The sequence below is a fragment of the Citrus clementina genome, unplaced genomic scaffold (assembly GCF_000493195.1).
Source record: "Citrus clementina cultivar Clemenules unplaced genomic scaffold, Citrus_clementina_v1.0 scaffold_6, whole genome shotgun sequence".
NCBI classification, from domain to species: domain Eukaryota; kingdom Viridiplantae; phylum Streptophyta; class Magnoliopsida; order Sapindales; family Rutaceae; genus Citrus; species Citrus x clementina.
In genome coordinates, this window is record NW_006262139.1 from 7,908,178 (window position 1) to 7,933,564 (window position 25,387).

The 25,387-nt window shown below is 30.6% G+C and overlaps 4 protein-coding genes across 5 annotated transcripts; 2 read left to right on the forward strand and 2 right to left on the reverse strand.

The window, feature by feature from the left end:
- Window positions 1-1,000: 1,000 nt before the first annotated feature.
- Window positions 1,001-3,781, forward strand: LOC18039162 (protein SRG1). The gene is made up of 4 exons (XM_006428527.2): window positions 1,001-1,457; window positions 2,141-2,388; window positions 2,486-2,810; window positions 3,113-3,781. Exons 1-4 carry the CDS (start codon window positions 1,209-1,211, stop codon window positions 3,377-3,379), a joined length of 1,089 nt encoding a protein of 362 aa, XP_006428590.1. The 5' UTR covers window positions 1,001-1,208; the 3' UTR covers window positions 3,380-3,781.
- A 75-nt stretch (window positions 3,782-3,856) lies between these two features.
- Window positions 3,857-6,463, reverse strand: LOC18038742 (putative 4-hydroxy-4-methyl-2-oxoglutarate aldolase 2). Of its 2 annotated transcripts, XM_024181734.1 has the most exons (3): window positions 6,361-6,459; window positions 4,751-4,822; window positions 3,857-4,600 (listed from the first exon to the last, which is right to left on the reverse strand). In XM_024181734.1, exon 3 carries the CDS (start codon window positions 4,585-4,587, stop codon window positions 4,087-4,089), a length of 501 nt encoding a protein of 166 aa, XP_024037502.1. In that variant the 5' UTR covers window positions 4,588-4,600; window positions 4,751-4,822; window positions 6,361-6,459; the 3' UTR covers window positions 3,857-4,086. The 2 variants fall into 2 exon arrangements, with proteins under 2 accessions (XP_024037502.1, XP_006428592.1); XM_006428529.2 differs by lacking the exon at window positions 4,751-4,822 and having other exon boundaries at window positions 6,361-6,463.
- Window positions 6,464-11,653: 5,190 nt separating this feature from the next.
- Window positions 11,654-14,314, forward strand: LOC18038743 (F-box protein At2g02240). Its single transcript, XM_024181735.1, has 3 exons — window positions 11,654-12,072; window positions 13,401-13,521; window positions 13,585-14,314. Exons 1-3 carry the CDS (start codon window positions 11,809-11,811, stop codon window positions 14,076-14,078), a joined length of 879 nt encoding a protein of 292 aa, XP_024037503.1. The 5' UTR covers window positions 11,654-11,808; the 3' UTR covers window positions 14,079-14,314.
- Window positions 14,315-16,041: 1,727 nt separating this feature from the next.
- Window positions 16,042-20,035, reverse strand: LOC18039250 (isopentenyl-diphosphate Delta-isomerase I). The gene is made up of 6 exons (XM_006428532.2): window positions 19,719-20,035; window positions 18,276-18,331; window positions 17,733-17,824; window positions 17,097-17,199; window positions 16,855-16,992; window positions 16,042-16,697 (listed from the first exon to the last, which is right to left on the reverse strand). The coding sequence occupies exons 1-6, from the start codon at window positions 19,985-19,987 to the stop codon at window positions 16,444-16,446; spliced, it is 912 nt and encodes a 303-aa protein (XP_006428595.1). The 5' UTR covers window positions 19,988-20,035; the 3' UTR covers window positions 16,042-16,443.
- Window positions 20,036-25,387: the final 5,352 nt, after the last annotated feature.

Sequence of the window (25,387 nt, forward strand, 5' to 3'; positions counted from 1 at the left end):
ATGATAAAGAGAATAAGCAACACATTTTTATAAATAACATTAAAAAAATTAAAAAAAAATTATATATTGGTGCGACAGGGTGCATGTTGCACCAATTTTGGGGCGACAAATTGGTGTGACAGAGTGCCTGTCGCACTAAGAGATAGTTGCATCAAAATTGTCTCTTGGTGCGATGCGACAAGCAAGAGACAGATTCGGTGCACCTGGCACACCTGTCGCAGTAAATTTGTGCAATAGGCACCTGTTGCACCAAGAGACAATTTCGGTGCAACTCTCTCTTGGTATAACAGGTTGCCTTTCGCACCAATATACAATCGCACTGAAACTCTTTTATCGCATGAAATTAAGTTGACAAACACCTCTTAACACTTGGTGATGCAAAAAAAAAAAAAAGTATAAACAATCTAAGAAACATTTCATCAAACAGTTTATACGCAATACTTCCACAAAACCAATTTCCTTTCAATTAGCTTTCAATTAGCTTACCTAGATTTTGGGCTCTAATTCACTTTGTTAGAATCGTATCGAATTGATGTTGGATCCAGATGGATTCGACTGTATTTGATCGGACTTCACTTTTACCATTTGTTGTCGTCATTTGCCGTTGCCGTTTGCCGTTGCCGGTGATGATTCAAGAGGGCAAGGTTGGGTTTGATTTGATAAAGAGGAAGAGAAGTTGGGATTGAACTAACAAGGGTAATTTTGGAAAAAAAATCTTATTTTTAGCTAATTATGATAGGAAAAAGTTTCAATTGTTAAATGTGAAAAATAACAAAATTCTTTAGTTATTTTTGTAAATTTCCCAAATAGAAATTACTTGGCCAATCAAATCATGCCCAAAACCAGATGCGCTAGGTGCCAAATATATCAAGCATGAGAAATATTACACGCTTCACACGTTTGGAGTAGTGGATGTCTATCCGTTTTGCGTACCGCTTAAAAATTTATCGATTTTTAATTAGCATTACTACATTTTCAGTCAAATCGCCAGCAACTTTCCCACAAAAGCTTCCAAGCAAGAAGTTTGTCCTGTAAGGTAAGTGGTCGAAATAAAAAAATAGAGAGAAAAAAAATTGGGTATCTATCAATTTCTTGAACTTCAGATTAATGTGAGTGAGAGTTACTGTCAAAAAACTCAAGCCCTCAATATCATCGTAATATAGGCAGATAGTTGTTGAATAAAATTTGTAAATTAAGAAAGAAAATCTATGGAGCTAAAACAACCAAATATGGGGAGGTCTCTCCCAGTGCCTTGTGTTCAAGATTTAGCAAAGAAGCCACTAACAAATGTTCCACCGCAATATATTCGGGCCGATCAAGAATCTCCGTTCATATGCAACGCCGATTTGGCCGCAAATGTTCCTGTCATCGACATGTCTAAGTTGCTTTCAGCAGATTTCATGGATTCAGAACTTCATAAGTTTCACCATGCATGCAAAGAATGGGGCTTCTTTCAGGTGAGTGTGTATATATAAATATCTGTGTATGTGCGTGTACACGTTGACTAATACCCGTATTTTGACCGTATTAAAGTCGCGCGTTTAAAACTTTCATGTTTTTCATCAATCGAGTGTTGTTTTCTCCGTAGTAGTAATTATAGATATTAGCTAGGGAGATCAATGTTTATTGTTGGAAAAATAGTGTACAAGTGACTATTTTAAGATATGATTTTAAATGGGATCTATTTGGTGTCAGTGAAATATTTAAGGTGATTTGAATACTTCTCTGTAAGTATTTCGAAATGATATTTATATGATCAAAATGATGTTCGGGGGAATGAGAAATCGATACTCGATATACACCCATGAAGTTACAAAAATTAAAAAAAAAAGGATGAATGAGAAATTGGTAGTTTTTGGTACTCGATACACGCCCATGGAATTACAAAAATTAAAGAAAAAAGCAGTTATCTCCGCGTGGAAACGAAAGGTAAGGTATGAACGACTTATATGTGAATACTCATGTACATTTACACAAGAATAGAGGCATAAAGGTTCTCTCTTATGCGCCCCTGCGCAAGCAATTGTACTCATACTATTGTCTAACATTCCTTCCCCTGTTTCCAAACACAACAAAAACTCGAAAAGACAAACAATTTTTATTTGTAATTCAATTTTTTAACGCTAGTTTCTTTTCACAGTTGATAAATCATGGAGTAAGTAATTCATTGATAGAGAAAATGAAGGTAGAGATTCCAAATTTCTTTAATCTTCCAATGGAGGAGAAAAAGAAGTATTGGCAGCAACCAGGCGATATTCAGGGATTTGGGCAGGCTTTTGTTGTGTCTGAGGAGCAGAAGCTTGATTGGGCAGATATGTTTGCTATGTACACTCTTCCAACTTATTTGAGGAAGCCCCATCTATTTCCCAAGTTGCCTGTCCATTTCAGGTTATCTTCTCTCTCACATATTCATTAATTTAATTGAGTACGGGTTCTTCAATTTTAGCATGCATCTTATAATTGAACTAATTTTCCTTGCCTGTAGAGATACCTTGGAATCTTACTCAGCAGAACTTAGAAATCTTGCCTTGAAAATTCTTTACCAAATGGCAAAAGCTCTAAAAATGGATCCCAACGATATCAAAGATTTGTTTGAAGAAGGAGTGCAAATAATGAGGATGAATTACTATCCTCCGTGTCCCCAGCCGAAGCTTGTTATGGGCCTTACTCCTCATTCTGATGCCGGAGGTCTAACCATCCTCCTCCAAATCAATGAGATGGATGGCCTTCAAATAAAGAAAGATGGATTATGGGTTCCTATTAAAGCCCTCCCTGATGCTTTTATTATCAACATTGGTGATGCTTTGGAGGTAATAGTTTATGGCTGTCACTTGCTATAAGTTTTTGGCCAAGAGGTTTATCCAATATGGTATCAAAGTTAAGGTTTCAAATTTGATTCGATTTTTCGAATATGCAAACTCTTTTAATGATTTCTTCAAGAGGGTGTTTGTTGAAACTTATTTTAATTATTGAATCCTTACTTATCAACTTAAATTTTTAGGTCAAGCTGTTTCTTTAACACAACAATTGAATTTATCTTTAATTTTTTTCAATTTTTTTTTTTCTTTTCTTCTCCTCTTATGTACTCTTACTTTGTTTTGTGATTTTGTAGATTGTAACTAATGGATCTTACCCTAGTATAGAACATCGTGCAACTATAAATTCAGAAAAGGAAAGGATATCTATCGCAACATTCTACACCCCAAAATTGGATGGAGAAATCGGTCCAGCTCCAAGCCTTATGAAACCAGAGACTCCAGGGTTGTTTAAGAAAATAACTTTTGGAGACTATCTCAAGGGATATCTTGCACGCGAACTACATGCAAAATCATATATTGATAACTTCAGAATCCGCAATGAGGATGCCAAGAGATATTGATTACATACACGTGACTATTTTTACATCACGTGTACATAAAACGACTACCTTACAAGTGTTTCTTTCTTTGTGTTTTACTATTTTAAGTTGTGCAATAATTAGTGGATTAAAGCCAAACTCATGAGAGAAATGGTGGGTATCATTTAATCCTGTAGCTGTAGTTTCTGATGCAGAGAGTTAGCCGTCGAAGCAAAGTCATGCTGTTACATGTCTAAGCTTGATGGTAAAATAAACATAGGTTTTGAGAAAGATAAAAGCAAAAGCTGACCCATTACTTAAGCATTAGAAGAAGAACTCGCTGAGTTAAATTTGTTACATACACTCTCCCTTGCAAAATTCCCAAGATGCTAGTTAAAGAGGAGAGAGGATTAAACCAAGGCCTGTAAATCACAGTTCCACAAATGAATAGAAATTAAGAACAAGGTTTACTTTTTCAAAGGACTTCATGAGTCTACCCTCAAAAGGCCAAAAGAGCAATAATAATTTATTCTTATCGGAATCATTATTATCATCATCACCAGAAACAACATTCCAATTTGATGTGCAATAAACAAACAGATCAAAACGAAGTCGGATAGATTTTTGACACACCACACAAGTTCATCTAAAATTAATAAATGGGCTCGGGAAAACAAGTTAGGCATAATAGTAGGGGAATACATTCCAGGAAAAGCACCTGCAGTTTTGGTATTTGCAAAGGAAAGGACTCATACAGATAACTCTGCCCGAGAAATCAAGATGCCATCTGTGTCAGCATAAAGCCATTCGCCATCACTGATTCTTGTCCCACCAATAGTTATTGGCACATGTTTCTCCCCAATCCCCTTCTTATTGGCTTTCATGGGATGAGAAGCCAGTGCTCTCACACCAATATCACACCCATTAATTTCATCAACATCCCTAATACACCCATTCACAACTATTCCAGCCCATCCGTTATTCTGGGCTTGTACGACAGGGTTACCCCCCAATATAGCGCACCGCAAACTCCCACCCCCATCTACAACAAGAACTCTTCCATTACCCTTCTCCTCAAGAAACTCACGAATCAAAACATTGTCTTCAAATACCTTGAGGGTGACTATTGGTCCAGAGAATACTTGGCGCCGACCATATATCTGAAAAATTGGCTGGAGAGCACGTAGCTCGCCACTCACAATCAGCTGTGGGTTTGCATCACATACTTCAGCAGTCGTAACTAATGCCATTTATTCTAAGCACCTTCAGAAGAGAAAAAGCATTGCATATTAGTTTCCTAACAGGCATTCACAAATGTACATTAAATAGAAGACATTTCAACGTCCGTCAAAATTCATAATGTCATTATTCATGTTTCCAATATTGAACGAAAACATAAGAGCAGAGCATAACCTTGAAACCAGACAATAAAAATGTGATGGAAATGTCAATCAACTAGCCAGAAGAGAATTTGAGATCAGCTGTCTTCTCCATAGACATCAAGAAGGACCAAAGTGTAAACTATTAAAAGCAAATATTTGCAAATATCTGCATATTACACCTTAATAAAGTTGTCTAATAGAATTTTTTATAATTTTTGCATGTGGTGGTGGTGGGGGGCGGGGGGGTGTGAATTCCATAAGAAAATTGTGGATCACTCTATCATTTCAACCCCTCTCAAGAAGGCTTAGGCTAGATTTCTTCTAGTGTTTAATTAACTGACAGAACCAGTGTATTTGATTTGGAACTGCAGATGTCATATGACTGAGATGAAGGTACTTTTGCATGCAGAAGTTTCCTTCAGGTGGTCTTGTCACGACAGCCAGCAAGTTCTAAATCATTTTCTCATAAATAAAGCATGTACCTACAATTTTTTTATATCCAAAATAAACCTCAGTGGCCATCCAAAAACTACCATAGGCATGTCTACTATTGAAAACGTGATAAATTACAATGCAAGCTTAAGAAGAGATTAGCTCTTTGAAAATGTTGGAAATGACAGTATAACTACATTGAAATAACAATTCAGAGAAACGATTGGGTCAAATCACAATAAAATAATAAAAGAAGCAATGAAGTACTAGTCAAAATTTTACTGAAAGGAGTAAAGTTGAAAACATATGTGAATTTTTATATCTTTTTTCATTTTAAAATAGGAATTGAATGAAGAAACTCCTCCAACTTCAATCTTCCAATTTCAAGTCAAGTCAAATATTCCAAAATTTGCTCCTGAGTCAAATTCGCAAAGAACATTACAAGGCAAAACATCTTCGCCCACTGAATTCCCAGCTCCTAGTTCTTATTTTCTTTTCTTTTCTTTTTTTTTAATATATTATTTCACACTGCATCTATTGCTAACCATTTGGATTCAGCTCAGCCATCAGCAATGAAACTCTTTATATGCCTTTTCTTTGTGCATCCTAATAACAAACCCAATATAAATGCATTGAATATTTGGCTACATACCCAAAAAAAATAATCATACTACTCTCCCAATTCAATTTTCATCCTCATCCACAAAGCACAAAGATTCCCATAAATGTAATGCAAAGACCTTGATCAATACCCCACCTGGCCACGGAACCAGCCACATACAGATTAATGTGGACAACTGCATCCACTCAGTCCACAATTTTTCCTCAATTTTACTCAAAACCATTTTCATCACCCCATCTTTTTTTTTTTTTCATTTACTCAAATTACATTAAAAGAAGCAGATCAGAAAACATAAAACTTTCAAGTTCTTTAGATCAACAAAATTTACAGCACCACTCAAAAATCTATACAGAATCAGAAACCCTTTTGAATTTTTTTCCCAGAATAAAAAAAGAATGCTGATAAATATTAGCAGATCAATATATTTGACGAAAAATTGATACCAACAGCAGCAATCAAGATAACAAATTAATACATGCATGTAAAAAATTAAATCACTGAGGAACAATTCAAAGCATCATAGTGTTTCAGCAATCAAAATATTAAAGAGATTACAAATAAATTAAGAGTAAAAAAATTAATCGTACCTCAAACAAAGCTTACTGAGATTTGAGAAATATGCAAAGTGTTCGTGTTGTGTTAAAAGCTTTCTCTATATGAATGGGAGTGGAAATCGAATCTTTTGTAAGGTTTTAAGCGCGTGGGAAATTTTTTTTAATATTTAGTATTAATAACATTTAGGTCCTTACGTTTTATGATTTCGCGTAATAAAACATAATTTTGGTTTCTGTATATATGATGGGTCGGTCTATTGTTTTCAAGTTAGTCACTAATCAGCATTAAATTACTTTATTTTTAAATTTTAATTTATTTGTTAGACTTATAATTATTGATATCGAGCATATATTTTACATATTATTTTGTTCTTCAGGAACTTGGTCAAGCGATTTTTAAATAATATTTTTTACTACTTAAGTTTTTAATTCCAAAAAATCTTATAATTACAGTTTATTTAAATAAAGTAGTATTTATAATTACATTTTATTTAAATAAAGTAATCTCTAAATCATTAGAGTAATATGTCACTCTTTCTTAATCATTAAATCATTAAAATTTGATTATAATTTTAGAATAAATAACTTTTTTATTTAGAGTTAATAATATTTACGTCCTTACATTTTATGATTTCGCATAATAAAACATAGTTTTGGTGTCTGTATATATGACGGCTCTAATATTTTAAGTTAGTCAGCATTAGGTGACTTTATTTTAAATTTTAATTTATTCATTAAATTTTAAGTTAGTCAGCATTAGGTGACATCAAGCGTATATTTTATATATTATTTTATTCTCAAAGAATTGGTTGAGTGATTTTCAAATAATTTTTTTTTTACTAATCACTTAAAATTTTAATTGAAAAAAAAACTTGTGGTCACGTCTGTCAACATTTTTTATTATTTCAAGAACTTTCGTAGAACAATTTTACAATAATACTCATGATATTATAAGTATTTTTAATAAAGTAATCTTTAAATCATAAAAAAAATATATGAATCTTTTTTAATCATTAAATCATTAAGCTATTATTATAATTTGAGAATAAATCTCATGATATTGTAAATATTTTTCAATAAAGTAATCCGTTAATGAAAAGGATTGGGCTATTTAAACCCATTAAATCTCTCTCAACACCCATTTTAAAAAATAAATTTACTATAAAAATTTAAAATTCAAAATCACCCTTCAATAGTTTCTCTTTTTCTATCTTACAATTGCATGTTCTGTCTCTATTCTTACATTCGACAAACTAAACATTCAATTTCACTCTCTTTTCAATTTAATTTTTTGATCTTTCTTAATATATCGTGATCTCTATTTAAAGAGCTTTCTATATACGAGAACCTTTTTTTTCAATATTCATTAGCTTTTGTGCTTGGTATAAATTAATTTCTTGATATTCATCAACTTTCATGCTTATTAAAAATTTATTGATATTTATTTTTAAATAGTAGGTGTTTGTTTCTCTCATTAATGATACCAATTATTTGCAATTTAAAGAATGTATCTGAATGAATTGATAGAATTTATGAAATTAACAAGAGAAAGAAAATAAAGGGTTAATTAAGTAATTTTACCAAAAATTATTTAAATAATAAAATTCTTAATTAAAAAGAAGAAAGAAGAAAGAAGAAATAGGTGGGTTCAAATACCCACCCTAATGAAAAATATTTATAATATCATGCTATTATTGCAAATTTTGTATTATTGCGCTAGTGTTACTTTAATGATTTAATTTCTAAAATACTGTTTTATTTCTTTTTTTCCCTAATTTTTACATTAAAATATTTTTAATACGAAGTGAAGTATAATTTTTTGCGTTAATCCTCACGCGCTGTACAGAAACGTGAGAAACATCATCATTATTATTATTATTATGAAAAATCATGAAAACTGGGGATTTTTAGTCCTTGTCGAGTAATAATAATAATAATAATAGGATAACGAAATGAATGGTTAAATGAATCTGGGCGGCCATCCCGCTGCCTAATGGCGTCAATGATGGCTATCATGCTGATGTCAGAATTTCGTAAACTAGTGGACTCACATGCGCCTCCACTTTGCCGCTCTGTTTCCCACTTCCAAGTTTCAAGGGGTAATTTTTAAAAACCTATCCTGAGATTTGGGTTTGTTACAAATAGATGGTGAGAATTTATTTATTTATAAAAAATCTCCTACCGTCAGTTAACTTTAATATTGACCGTTAATTTACTGTACAAAGACAATATTACCCTTAATAACAATTTGTAGACGGAAATAACTAAAAAAAAATTAAAATTGTTGGCTATTTTATCCTCTTTAAATTATTGATATTTTCTTAAAGTTTCTACAATAAAGATAAAATTAAAAAATTCTCTTTAAATTATTAATATTTTCTTAAAGTTCCTATAAAAAAGATAAAATTAAAAACTTGAAAATGAAATAGTTATAATCTTTACCTATGATATTATAAATCTTTAGAATTGACAAGAATAAAATTGTCAAAAAAATAGGGTTTGTGCTTTTTGCGCCAACAATTTTAATTTTTTTTTAGTTATTTCCGTCTACAAACTGTTGTTAAGGGTAATATTGTCTTTGCACAGTCAACTAACGGTCAATGTTAAAGTTAACTGACGGTAGGGGTTTTTTTTACAAATAAATAAATTCTCGTCATCTACTTGCAACAAGCCCAAACCTCAGGGGAGGTTTTTAAAAATTACCCAAGTTCCAAGTGCCATCAATCATTTGGGGGTGTGATTACGTGTAGCATTGAGGAATGAAAATGAAAAATAAAAATTATTAATAGAGTTTATTTGTTATATTACCAAAAAAAAAATTCAATAGAATTGGAGTGAAATGTATAAATTTTGGAAATAAGGAACGAAAATTTTATTTTGATTGGAGAGGTGGAAATGCGGATGATGAATGAGAATAATGAATAACATTTGTGTTCTCAAGAGAAATTAAAAATTTCTTTTACCTAATTTGATAATAATAATAATAATAGTAATTATAATAATTGTTATAGTAATAGTTATAAAGTTGGTATTTCTTAATTTTAATATTAATGGTAAGGGTCCCTCTATGATGTCGTAATTTTTTTCAATATCAATAATATTTCAATTGTGTACCTCTAAATTTAATCAATGATACACAATATTTGTATTTAAAAAAATATAAATAATTTAAAGATAATTGTAACGGTTTTGCTAAGGATTTAAGAGAGTGGAGAATTTTTTTAAAGTATCTATGACTCTCTTTAAAGTTTGAAACAATCACACTTGAATGACATGTTTTATTTAAAAGTCACTTTTCAACTCTGTTTTAAATTCGTAATGTGATAATTTTTTTCTAACATAAATGTTTCAAAATCTATTACTATTAAGTATAAGATATAATATCTAATAGATTATATAACACAAATCAAATAAATAAGTTGTAATTATAACTTTATATATGATGTAACACTAATAAACGATAGAATTAAGTACATATATTTGACTTAATGTCATAAATTGCATCAATAAACTCATGGGTGAGATTATTTGTAATCTAAAAATACTTGACCACTTATGTTTTAAAATAATTTAATAACGCACATTAAAATACACATTATTTTATATACAACTAAGGATCATTGTATAATTGATCATAAAGTATATATTATTTTTAACACTCATTTAGCATACTATTCTATGAAAGATTATTTTATTGATATTCTTTTATTATAATTAAAAAATTTTATATTATTAAGAATCATTACTCTTCTTATGATAATTATGGTGACTGAATACATAAAATATTACCTCCGAAAATATTTACATGGGAAAGAATGAGAAAAAAATTATATATTTTTATATTTTCATTATAAAAACATGGTTTATGATATTTTAACTTAAAATTTTGATACACAATTTGAGCCCTTAATCTCTACAATCTAATGGTTGATATTGAAAGTCAAAGAAACATTTTGTGATATAACATCATCCACCATTGAGTTATATGAAATTAATAGTTTATATTTCGTGTTAAAATTTTAAATTAAAACAACTTAACTCTAAAATTATATATCCAAGCCATTATGTAGTTACATACACATATATATATTTTTTAAATATAATTTTTGAATAAAATATTTTTCATTGGTTGTAACTCGTATAGTATCATTAATAAAACATAAATCAAATAATTTATTACAGTACCTCCTATGATCATTATTGTTTAAGTATTAATGGTTTTATAATTAAATTCATACAATAAGTTATCATAAGGCCTTATGAAACATCTTTACATCTTTATGTAAAGTATTGAAATAACATTGCCTGTTAAGTGTGTGTGCGTGTGTATATATATAATCACTTACGCAAGAAAAATTAATCGACTCTAGAGAAGTCTAGGAAAAAAGCAAGAAAAATTAATCGACTCCAGAGAAGTCTAGGAAAAAAAAAACACAAATCTAGAGTCGGCCCGTGGTGCACTTAGATTTGTGTATTTTTTTTTTTTTCAATTTTAGTTTATATAATTTTCAATTAAAAATTATTAAATTAATAATGTAATTAAGAATAAGCCGGATCCAAATATCCGAATTTTCGGATGCAAGCACATCCATTGTCCGGATCCGAATCATTATGCCATCCTAAATGCGGCCTGACTTTAGAGAAATCTACGATCATCGTTTATTCTTAAAAAAGCTCACTATAATTCTAGAGAACTCTAGAATTCGGGCCCGACTCTAGAGAAGTCTAGGATCATCGATATGTGCACAGCTTCTGGCATTCTAGAGTAGGGATGGTAAAATTTGGGTATGGGTTTATCCTTTTCGGTTTTGGATCCGGACACTATTTTTTTGTTTCCGGACCCAGATTAAAACCCGATTTTTTCTCATGCGGGTTCGGGTCGAGTTCAACCCGGAAAAATTTGAGTTTTCGAATTCTGGATTTTGAACCCAGATCAATAACTCAAAAAATTACAAGTCCTAAAATACAATTCAAGAATGCTAGATCACATACAAGGTTATCGCGATTTGTGATAGAAACTAGAAAGAATGAAAGATATAAAAAAATGAATCGCGATTTTTTAGGATTTTTTTTATGTTTCCAATTTATATTAACTAATAAAAATAATATTAAAAAAATGAATCCGGTCCCGAATCCGGATTCACGGGTTACCCCAAATCCGGACCCGGACCCAGATTAATCCGGGTTATTAAAATTCATTTCGAATCCAGATTCTTTAACACTCTTCTACGGATTCAACCCGGCCCGGATTATCCGGATTCGTCCGGATCCGGACCACATCCGGGTATTCTAGAGTTCTCTAGCGTTGGCTATGCACCAGCACACATCCACATGAAAAACTTAACCTAAGATTTCCTTGAATCTCCACTCTCCGCCGCTTTATAAAATGCCCAAATAAAAAACCATAAGAATCAAAACGACGAGATTCGTCTGCGCATCTGTCTCTCCATCTCCCTTTTTCTAATTTCCACGGAAGCAGAAATGGAGCTTTTACCCGAAGGTTGCATTGCCAACGCTATTTCCTTTACTACTCCTCGTGACGCATGCAGATTGTCTTCAGTTTCAACTATCTTCAAGTCGGCGGCCGAATCCGACGCCGTTTGGGAGAGCTTTTTGCCGCCCGATTACTCTACTCTTCTTTCGTCTTCTTCTTCTTCTTCTTCTTCTTCGCTGCGTTCCTCCTCTAAGAAGGAGCTCTATTTTAGCCTCTGTCATAACCCTATCCTCATCGACGAGGGCAAAAAGGTTGGAACATTTGCATACCTTATAATCACTTAATTCCTTTTATTTTCTTCTTTGTTCATAACCCATAATTGATTTTAATTTGGTTTTAATGTACGGTTTTTTTTAATCATTAATCCGAATGACTGAATCCATTAAATTTTTCAGTTTTTTTTTGTTGAAGATGCTTTTTATTTGAAACTGATTTCTTTTAAAACACCTCAAAATACACTTCTAATTATCTAGTTTTGGTAAAGATCTTCCAGCATTTGTTGACTTGTTTCGGTAGAATTTTACTGTATTTGTTAGAATTCATATGGGGAGCTTGATGTGTACAACCGAACCATATTATGACAATTTGGTTCGGTTTGGTTCGGAGTAAAAAACCAAATGGTTCAGAACCAAATTACTGAATCAAATGGTTCAAGAAAAAATTAAAATTCAAATTCAAAAATAGTTCTTTTTTTTATTTTTGTTTGTTAATTAATACATGATACTTTATATATCATAGCATACACTTTATTTTATTGTTGAATTTTGTTATTTTAATTTATTATTATTAGATTTAATTATACTGGTTATTATTTATGGATTTCTAGATTGTTTTGAGAATTTATTATGTTAATTTACTATTGTTAAATTTTATTATATTGATTATTGTTTGCTAATTTATAGACTCAAGATTATTGTTGTATTAATAGTGTATTATTATATTATTTTTTTATTAAATAATGAATATATAAGATAAAATCAAATGGAACCGAATTGAATTAAATTATAGAATCGAACCGAATTAAATTAATTTGGTTCGGTTCAGTTCGGTTCTATAATTTAGTTCGCATTTGGTTCATAAATTCATGAACCATTTGGTTTCAGTTTCGTTACCAAACTGAATAGTGTCCACCCCTAAATGATGTGTGTTTTGGTGCTGCATGTTCTTTGTTGCAAGTGCTTGTGACACCACCAAAAGCATGTCTTTTAATTAAATGAAATCAGTTGTTTTGGGCCTCTAGATGGTGTTTTATCTTGTGGAGGAAAATTTAATAACATGTTGAAATCAACAATAATATCTTTTGGGAGTGAAAAAGCAGTTGGTAGTGTGAAAGGGAACTTGATTTGCCTTTTTCTTGAGAAACATTTGATAACTGATAAGTGATCTTATAAAATGTGCTTTAGTACTTCCACAAATATTTTTAATTCAAAAGTGATCTGTCCGAAAACTCCTCTAAACACTTTTGAAATTGAAGTGCCTTTTTTGGTAAAATTTTACCGTCATTTTCATGCGGTTTTGTCTTCTTCTTTCCTTACCTTGTTAATATAAGCAACGGTGCATATCTAATTGTGACATTCAGCAGAGCTTTTCACTGGACAAGCAGAGTGGGAAGAAATGTTACATGATATCCGCTAGGGATCTTCTGATTATCTGGAGCTCTACATCTGCTTATTGGAGATGGATCTCTATTCCTGAGGCCAGTTTTTTTTCTTTTACTCATTGCTTTTATTTGTTTAGGTATTATTCTTTTTTGATGAGTAAAGTTATATTGGCTATATCCAAAAATAGGTTTCTGGAGGTGGCTGAGCTTATCCGTGTCTGTTGGCTTGAAATCCGTGGCAAAATTAGCACTCGTAGTCTGTCTCCAGGGACACTATACACTGCATATCTTGTGTACAAGCTAACAGCAGGATCGTACGGGTTTGAATATCAACCTGTAGCTGTGAGTGTTGGACTAGTCAGTGGTGAAACCCAAACACAAACTGTATATTTGCATGAAGAAAGAGGGCTGAGGCAAGGTTATCATGGCTTACTTAATCGCAGCAGCAGTCAGGCTTCAACGCCTAAAGAAAATGATGGCTATTTTCCAAAGGAGAGAAAAGATGAGTGGTTGGAGATCGAGTTAGGTGATTTTTTCAACGAAGAAGATGTTGAAGATGGTGAGCTGGAAATGAGCGTTTTGGAGTTGGCCGGTGGTCACTGGAAGTGTGGCCTCGTTATTCAAGGTATAGATATCAGGCCAAAACTGGGTAAATGAATAAGAGGATCATTTTCCCCTGTAATCTGTATCACATTAGCATTGTGATGGACATCTGCTAGTTCTTCATTGTGTTAATTGCATCGTCAAAACTATGTTGTATTGTATTTTATTTTTTATTTTTCCATTTCTCAGAATGTAATCTTCCTCTGAACTATCCGTATCGTCAAAACTATGTAGTATTGTATTTTATTTTTTATTTTTCCACTTCTCTGCATGTAATCTTCCTCTGAATTAACCCGGTAAGATTATAATAATTTTTAGCTTCTATGCAAATTGATAGTTATTACAATTTCACCTCGAACATTTTCTTAGAAGAGACCTGTAAACTGCAGTGTGTATGCAGCTTACATCATTATTTTCTTGTCGTTAGTAACTTGAGGGTCGGGGTTGAATGGTATTTAAAATAAAGCAAGGTTATTAAAAATGTTGTTAAGTTTTACCCATTGACCCACGATTCATCCATCAAGCGTTCCCAAGCTTCTACAGCAGTCAATTTATTAAGCTCCTCTGCTTTTTCTCTGTTCACATAAGCTTCGGCAAAATGTACCACATGATGGGTAGACTCAAACTGGGCTGGGCTCAGTGAGAGTGTGCCCTGGGCTGTGTGCTCGGTAGAGTGGTGCGCACCGTTGCAGTTGAGCAGGCTACAACAGGCGATTTCTGTGTTGGAACCCCAATAGCAATTACAACTTGCCTCCGGCCTCCATCTCTTGAGTATTTTTTCGCTGCCTCCTCACACGACTTTTTCTTCAACTTGCCCAAGATTTCTAATGACACTGTTCCTATCGATGAGAGAGAGAGAGAGAGAGTAACTTGCAACAATTTTGAGTCCAAAACAAACTAAACACATCAATGACAATATAGTTCATTCCAATTCTTATTATTAAAGTAAATAATTTATTTTGATTTTGATTTCCCATTCCGATTCTACCTCATTTTGATTTTAATCCATTTTGTTTCCTACCCATTCCCTATTTTGATTCTTGTTCATTTCAATTTTAATCTATTTTCATTACAGCTTGTTCTTATTACTAATTGATGAACACACCACTGGAGTTTTGAATAATAATACTTGACCCAAACTATCTCCAACTGAGTAACATAAACAATGTTAGCCTATGTGTACATATAGTGTATCATTTTAGTATGTTATAGAAACAAATTAAACACTATCATTTTACCTGATAGATTAATTGATGTTTACCTTAAATATAATTAAAAAAAATTGTTGAGTAACAGAAAATAAGTTACAACCAAAATTGTGACAGATGCAACATTCATCGTGTGCAAAGCACACGCTTGAGCTTCACCACAACTAAAATTACCTTTTTAAATCATAAAGATGGACGGAGACTAGTTATTTTTTTTAATACTAATACATAGGCCTATTATATCTATTACTGAATTATATCTATTACTGATATTACATCAAAAATTATAATTGGTACTGCCTACTCAATTATTTTATAATTGAAAAAAGATTAAAACTAACTCTCATAATTCTTTTATACATAGTCAAACCCTTATTCTCACACATAGTCGAATGGAGGCTAGTTATTACTGGGAGAAGTAAGATTTTCTCATAATCTATTTTTTTTCTTTAATTTTAAAAAAATCTTATGACGTATATCTGTTAATATCAATTAACGATAGTGTACATTAAAATTTAACACCCTCTAAGATGCTCGATCTAAGAGCCACCAATAACCCATCTGAATTTTTAATTTTTGACAAGAAAAAACTTATATAAATACTTAATCTGATTCCCGATTACAAACTTCTGGCCAAAAATATCAGTGTTATAAGTTTGTGTCTTCAAATAAATGGTCCGTCAGTGTCTCTAAGAAACTTAGTCCATGGAAAAATCCACTCTCACATCTTATGGACCACAAAAATTCTGCAATATTGACAAACAAAAACAAATTTTGGAAACGAAAAACAGATTACTGAACTTCCGACATAAAACAAATAGCCAAACAGCACTAATTCTTCATTTCTTTACCAGCAAATGAGGCTTCACAAGGCTCAAATCTAGTACAACTTCAGAAAAATAAACTAAAATCAACTGCATTTTTAATAGAAGAAGCAGATTTTTATTTTTTTACTAAACCATATGTAATGTCAAAATTACAAACTTAACAATAAAATTCCATAAAAGCAGCACATACGAAAAGATAAGGTAACGTCAACAACAAAATGCTAATCTGTGTAGAACTCTCGCATATCCAAATTTATTGGAATAAAGAAACCGGTGAGAAGATACTGTGTACCCTTAATGTCTTGAAGAACTCTCAAATGCCCAAACTTATTGGAATACAGGTTCCGGCACACAAATACTGTGTTTCAAGGGCCTGCGGCTTTATTAAGTCAACTTGTGAATGGTCTTCATGTCAATGACTTCGTTAAGGGTACCTTTTTCGAGGTGATCCCACCACTTGAACAAGAAATTGTCCACAACCAGTCTGAACCAAGGAGACAGCTTCAAACCTTCTTCTCCAGCATCTGCTTTCCTCAAAAGCTCTTTTAACTGTTCCCGGTTGACATATTTATACTCGGCTACTTCATCAGGATTTGGGTTAACACTAACATCTCGGACAATGAAAAGTAAGTAGTCAACTGCCAATTAATGTGAGAAATAACAGTCAAAATTACGGTTTAAAGACTTTCCAAGAATAAAAGTTATTATTTCCTGCCAGTCATCCTAATATTGATACTCAATAATTAAGTTATCAGTCAAAATGAAACATAAAATAGATCTAGATGAAGACATTACGTTCATGCTCCCCCCACTTGCCATCAGAAGGGGCCTTGTACAGAATGCGACCCAGTGGAGTGAACTCATCAACTGGCACATCTTCAGCACAAATGCCCAGCTCATCCAAAAGCTTTCTTTGTGCAGCATTCCTCACCCCTGATAAGCAAATTAAAGAAAAGAAAAACATCTTTAGAATCAGTTGCAGTTACAAAAGATCAAATAGACTTTCAATAGAATGTAAAAGATGCAAATATACTTACCAAGAGCGTTCTCCTCAATAAGCTCAGATTCACGGTACAGAGGATGGCTGCAGCAGGTGTTAGTCCACACAAGAGGGAAGGTAACTTTGGTTCCAGAGCGTTGCTGTCCAGACATGACAGAATAAGACACAAACCCCAAGATCGAAAAAATATTAGGAACGCATTTGTGCATGCAATACTACAACCCTCAAGATCAATTCTTACAGCCTACTGACCTGCTCAAAATGATGGATACCTTCATGTAAGATGCACGGACATTCCTAAGATGGCTTTAGCCCTTGGTTTAGGATGCTTTGCTTAATTACTGAATAAATTTCACTCAATATTTATATCGGTCTTACATGAGAGGATTTTGAACTTGCAATAGTTTTAACACTATGCTAACATATCATATCCTTTCACATGGTCCCCAAGTCAGATAAATATCTTTTTCATATATTACTGCAATTCTAATCATTTCAACTAGTAAGTTGTTTTTTTCTTTTTTTCTCCAAGACTTACAAATTAAGATTTATGTGTCATAACAAAGAGAATATTACTATCAGTCATCTCCCATGTCAAACCGCAAATTTGCACAACCCAATGACAGTCCATTGACAAACAAGTTTTTACCCATAGAATACAGAAAAGACATACCTGAAGGAGTAGCTCATATTTTGAGTTAAACAAAAATACGCTGAAGGCTCTGTGTAGCAAATTCAAAGACTCAATCTTTTCCATCAAGTGACCTGCATTTTTTTAAAAGATTTACTTTACATTAATTGCATAGGAATTAAGAATTTATACAGAGCAGAATACAGCATTATATGTCGAAAGCATGCAGGAAACGAGACAAAACACCCACACAGTCCCCAAGCAGAGAAAAGAACAAGAAATTTGGCATCATATTAAAACATTTTAAACCAAAGCGAAAGATTCTTGCTCTGTTAATTTTTTTCCACTCCTTAAATCCAGAGGTAATTATAGAAGGAGCTCCAAATATATATAATAATCAGGCAAAAAAGTGTACCAAAATTTAGTAAAAGCATAAAAGCCCATAAAATAAGTCATCAGTGATAAACATGAAGAAATCTGACTCAAAAAATGTAAAACTGCATAAGCAAAAAGAGAAATTTAAACAAATATATCACATTGCATGCATTTCTTTTAAGAATATACAGAAACAGAGGGTTCACTTACAGTTGTATTTGTTTTCATGACCAACAACGCGATCATTCTCATCCACCAAAATGCATCTGTCAAAAGTATCAATTACAAAAGATCATGAGCATGTATCACTGATATATCACCGGATACTTTATAACCAAATGCTACAGGGCCATGTTTCAGACAAGAAGAGAAATTTTGATGGTTTTACTTCAAATTGAACGCCTTTATAACAAATCAAATACAAAGGGTATCAATAAAAGTTAGATAGGCCATAACTTATTACAAGATAACCATATAACAATTAGCAAGCTTGCGAAAATTTAATGCATCATATGTACAAAATGATATATATCTCATCCTTGCAGTATGCAAAATGATGTCTTCAAATCATTAGCGTTAGGGAAAAGATATATAGACATACATAAATAAATTTACGTAAACAGATCAGGAAAGACAGATTTGATTTATACAATCCAAATCGAAATCTTTTTCCAGATTAGCTTTTTTCAGATCAGCTAAAATTGTATTTAAAGTCATTCCTAATATAGTAATTGATTTGTTGTGTATTTACCTGAGATTTAATCATGTAAAAAAAATCAAAATTAACAAAAATTTATCTCCTAATATATGAAAATTTGTCCTACGGATACGGAAATAAATAAATAACACTAGTTTCTTTTATTCCTTTATGGTAATTTATGTTCCACTCATAAGGTCAATAAATCAACGAATCTTTAAAATTTTCAAAATGAGATGAATTTAACTCTTTTTTTTAAAAAATAAAAAATAAATATATTCAATCCATTTCATCCTATAGAAGATTATAAGAATCTCCTAGACAAACATAGATTCAGTTCAATTCTACAACACAATCGACAGAATTGGATCCACGAAACAGGAAAATAACATCCGAGTCCCCCTATTTTTTATTTTCTCGAATCAGTACATAGTTTGAACTTATGTATCAAATAGGTCCCTAATAGTAGTAGTGGACAGTAGTAGTCAAACATAACGGCTCAAGGATCCTGATGATAATAACAGATAAACATAATTTTTATAAAACAGAAAATTCACAGTGTCTTAAAAAAGGCTTTAAATATTTGAAAATCAGATGAATTTGAATCTTTTAAAAAAATTAAAAAATAAATTCAATGCACAAGTTAATAAAAATCTCCAAAACAAGCATAGATTCAGTTCGATTATTAGAAAAAAAACACAATCAACATAATTTAATAATCTGTAATTTTTTTTTCTCAAATTGGATCATAATTTCAATTTTCGTATCAGATAGGTCCCTAGTAGGCAGCCGTAGCAGTATCCTAGTAGGTAACGTAACGTCACCTTTAAAAGCAATCTCAGAAATTTAGTCAAACGTGATGACTCGAAAATCCTGCTGATTGATTAATTAGAAAAAAACGGAGAAAGAAATTGTGAAAAAAAAAATTAAGAATTTAAATTAAAAAAAAATCATACTCGTCTTCAAACATGAGGCGGCGCTGGACAGCGTCCATGCCGGCATCAGTAGTAGCGTCACCCATAGTGCTGATTGCGCGAGCGGAAGAAGAAGAAGAGCTAGAACGAGAGGCACCTCTCAAGGACAGAGGCCTGCGAATCGAAGAAACCCTAGGGGCGAAATGGGAAGAGGAGAAAAATAGACGGGACTTCGAGAAAGAAGAAGAGTTGTTGATTAGTGAGGAGCAGAGTTTGGTTGTGGCGCAGTTATAAAGCGTAGTAGTAGACATTGGGACCTCAATATGGCAAGAGCGAATCTGCCATTTTAAAGCATATTTATTGAGCAAATTTTTTCATTATTTTATTCTTATCTAATGGAAGTGGACCACCGTTTTTCTTTGACTTATGCTTTTACATTTTTACCCTCACTTTATGCTAATTTATTTGTTATGTTTCCTTTATAGGTAATTTCTTATTAGGGTTTTTCTTATTTTTTAGATCGAGGGTCCGAGTCTTTCCGTAAGTGTGGAAGTTTATATATATTTATTTTTTTCTTTGATTTCAAGCTCTCATATTGAGGATTCAAGACTTTTCATTAATGTGAAAGTTTGTTTATTTAATTTTTTTCTTCAACTTTTTATTCTCGCACTGTAGTTCAACTTTGGTACGTCGAGTCAAGTAAATTTTAATACAGTGACTTAGGTTTCGATAATTAGACCGACTTCAAGTGGTTAGAGTTTGACATTATACTAATTTTAGATCTCGACATATATAATTGACGGTATTTATCAACATTTGTGTCGTAATCTCTAACTTAATATTAAAAAATTAAAAACTACTTTGGGATAAGATATGAAAGGAAAAAAAAATGCAATATACAGATTCATATTGAAATGTATGGTAATGGTAATCAAATTTAGAAAAGTTGAATTTGTATATGAGTTGGATCATTTCTTATTAAGATTTAAATTAATTGATATTAGCAGGTAATTTAGATAAGTTAATAGACGAGTTTGGACTATTACAACAAGTGTCAATAAACACAAATCATATATTATATAGTTATTTAAAAATGGTATGCAAGTTGGTTTATTAATGTTTCAAATCTACGTAATCCCATGAAAGGTTTTATATCCATAATTATCTAAATTATAATTACAAAACTTATAAATTCAATTAATATGGATTTTCATTTTAGGTAATTCAGTTTGTACATGGATTGGATGATTAAATCTATTTTTTATTTTTATTTTTATTTTTTAAGTTAGAAATCGTTAGAAAATGGAAGAATGATTGAATTTACTATTAGATTCTTAAAATAAAATTTTCCATAGGATATCCGATATTGTTTTATTAAAACTCACCAAATTTTTTTAAATATTTTTCAAATAAATAAATTTCAATGAGCGTAGGGATGGTGTTGTATTGATCTGAAGCCGTGACCAAATTGATTTAGTTGTAGTGATTATTTATTGAAGAGTAATGTTTAATATATTCTTGTTTATGTAATTATTATTTCAACTTTTGAAGAAACATACTTTTTCTCCAATTTCATATTAACACACATTGGTAAGTGATGCAAAGGGTAATGAGATGGATAGCAATTGTATTTATTTTTGAGAAAAAAAAATAGAAAAAGAAAGAGGTTAATGTAATAATAGCAATTCCGTATATATATATATATATATATATATATATATATATTATAACAAGATGATGTTTCCTAAGCATAACTTAGTTAGTTGTGAATTCTCTTTAGAGGCGATTCTAAATTTTTGAAAAAACATAAAGTAAAATTTTTACAAGAGGATTGATCAAAATTTCTATGGATGCTGTGATTTGTCTAATGTGTTTTAAAATGAATATCTCACATGATGACAAGATCTGCGGAAGGATTTCATACTTTCGAAATAGGTGAAGGATCTTTTCAAAAAAAAAAGAAATAGGTGAAGGACAAAAAATCAATGTCATCAATCAATTAATTTTAATTAATTTATCTTGATGCCGACATTGAATTGATGATTCTCAATTATATTTATTGTATTTTTTAATTAGCCAATCATATTGTGCCACATTAATTTACACGTGATTAATTGTATGTATTTATGGTTCTATAATTATTCTTTCTTTTCAGAAAAGGAAAGTGTAATTATATTTTTAAAAAAAAAAGAAAAGAAAAAGAAAGTGTAATTAACTATGTCACGCAAATATTAAAAAATATAATTTCTCTAAAAGCAAATGATCCTAAAATTCTTAATTAGATTATAAAATTTAATTGTATTATCTGAATGTAAAGATAAATATATGATCGCAGTTTTGAAATATTAAAAAATAAAATAAAATCGTATAAACCATCTTCGTACCTTAAACTTGTTATATCATCATCGATGTGAAATGATGTTTTTTTTAAAAAAAATTCTATCCAAATAATAATAAACACGGTCCAATAAATTTGTCTGGACTAAGGCCCAGTCTGATGCCTAACGAATCTACAACAATTTATCAAAATTGAAATTCAGCATAAAAATCTTAGATTAAAGAAAATAATAAATAAATAAATAAACTCAAATGTTCAAACACCAAGAATGTGAAAAAAAAAAAAAACAAATGTACGATCAACTCAATTAAGGTAATTTTGACATTTTCTAAAATAATTAAACCACATAATATTCACAATTATCTAATGATAATCAACCAACAACAAACATCAGAAGACTTTCTTGTAGTTTGATGAAGATTTAATTAATATAAATTATTAATCAAGCATGGGGTAAGAACACCAACCATTTTATTTTTCAAAGAAGTGATAATACCCAACCTTGACCATATGGATTATATTTTTAATCTGTCGCCCACCATACCCGAAGATGGACATTGGACAGTCTCTAGTCAAATTTGGCAGACTATATAAAATCAAAGTCAATTTTCCTCCTTATTGGACTCTAAAAGATACACAATGTTGAGAAATTTTTATAACTCTATTTCATACAAATTGACTATTGTTTGGGTACCAAAACATATGATGATTTTTTTTTTAATTTTTGCCATCAAATGAGCTGGGTTTAATTTTTAAAATCTTTGTATTACTTTATACAAAGAGTTCTTAACAACTAAATATTAACTATTGTCTACATTGTCCGCACAAACGTACACACATGCACGTGTATGTGTAAACATATTTGTTTCTAAAATAAAAAAAAAAGTGTTTTTTTTTTTAATTTTGAGTGAAATACAATATGAAGTATAATGATAGTATGAATTTATGTATTTTATAGTTCAGTAAAAAATCTATTGAGCAAAACACAGAAACATACACCTACCAAGAAGTGAGATCTCTACCCCAATACATAAAAATATATCAATTTCTTCCCACAAATTTAATAGAGGAATAACTTAGATTCTCTAAGTAATGATTCAAACCAAAACTTTCACCAAAATATTGGATAACACTTTGGCCAAAGGCACAGAGCAGCAAAATTATAAGAAAATACTTAAATAATTAATTAAGCATTTGAAATTTGCAATTTGTGCATTGATCGTGTGAAATTTCGATTTAAATAATTAATTAATAGTTCGATTATGTTACCACATGGGTTAAAAACACCGTTTTTTTTTTTTTTTTGGCTTTTCCTAAGCCACCATCAAGATCTAACCCAAAAATAGTTCAATCGCTAAGAGGTTTCTGCTGGGTTATTAACACTATATATCCCCAATGTTTGTTACGAAATTAAAAAAGCGAAAATGTTTAAGATTTTGACGTATAAATCCATAATATTATAGATCTTTTGCAATTAGGTATATTGACCTAGTTAATTTACTGCAAAATGATTTATTCTTACATTTACATTAATATGTTCAAGTTAAGACTCTTTCTTATTACTTATTTAATTTAATATATAGAAAAAGTATGTATTAATTATAAATCATATTTTATGATCAATTTGAATATAAATTTAATTTCATATTCTTTAATTTGTAGTTATTTTTTTCGTTTCATAATACTTATTCAATAAACAATCAATAATTTGAACATATAATAAAAATATATTAATCTACATATAGTGTTCATAATGTGGTTTTTTTTTAATTGAAGGTATCAAAAAGAAAAAAAAATTGCTCTTCATTTTATTTTTACAGCTAGGAGCTTGATGAATAAGTGTAGAAGTTTTCTTATTAAGGATTTTAATGGTGCGTTTACTTTATGGAATGAAAATGTGGTGGAATGGGAATGGCTAGGAATAAAAATGAACTGGAATGTGAATGAAATTTTAATGTTTACTTGGCAAAAATAAACGGGAATGAAAATGTACTGGAATGTCATTGATGTGTTTACTTAGCAAAATAAATGAGAATAAGGAATGTGAATGAAAATTAATTTACCAAAATACCCATAGTATTAAAATAATATAATTTTATTAACTAGATACATCTATAAATATTATTATAAAAATGATATTAATTAAAAAAATAAAAATAATAATAAAAATAAATGTTAATAATGATAATATTAATAAAAATAAAAATAACAATAATTAATAATAACTAAATAATAAAGTTAATAAAATTTAATAATAATAATAATAATGACATTTAAAATAATAAAATTAATTGTGATTTGAACGAGGGTAATTCGAGAAATATAAAAAAATTAAAAGGATACAAAAGTCAGTTCAAAGAATGAGAATCCCCATTCCCAACCTCCCATTCCTTATTTCCAAATTATGTGGGACCTACACATTTTATTCTTATTTTAAAATTTTATTTTTCTAAGTAAACATAAATTTTATTCTCATTCCCTAAACCCTCAAGTAAACACACTATAAAGGCAAAGTCATTTTATACTCCACACTTAGTAGGGTTCCACCTCTCATGTTCGATAACTTTGGGTCAATTATACAATTCAATTACTAATTATTAGAGATATGGAATTGAAACTAGTGAGCATGCAAATAATTTAATCAATTTTTTATGTAAATAATTTAATTAATTTTTATGTAATATTTAAATTAATTTATTAGTAATAATAAAAAAATGATTTTAGCAATAATATATTTAACATTTGGGTAGGTGTGTGGAGCAATTTGTTTTTTTTTATAAAATTGATGTTGGGTGTGTGAAAAAAAAAAAGTTTGATTATCCATGTGGCAACATAGCTTTGATTTGCCGATTAATTAAATGTCACATTCAGCTGAACGTTTTGTCATATCTCCGCCACCAAACCCCTTAAAGAGTAGTTGGGAGGATGAAGGAATAATGGTCAAACCAAACAACAGCTGAAGACAGGCAAAGGAATTCGAACGGTAAATGCTAACCGAGTCTTGCCGGTTCAAGTTAAATTATTGGATTTAATTTTATATCTTTTAAAAAAAAAATTCAAAGAATGAAGTTATATGTATTCTAAAATTTACTTTGATACTTTAAATTTAAATAAAAATTTTATAACATATATGTCCTTAAATCAAATTATTGATACAGACGTATTAGATCCACGACTTAAGGTTGGGGTTATACTCACTCAAAATTTCTTGCTATACTCTTTTTTGAATTGAAATTTTTATTATAAAAATATAATATGATCAACTACTTATTTGACATTATTTTCTCTCCCTTCATCCCCTTCTCTTATAAAAAATTTATTGTGATATACGAAGTAAATATTGCATTTAACAAATGCAATTGTTTAAAAATTA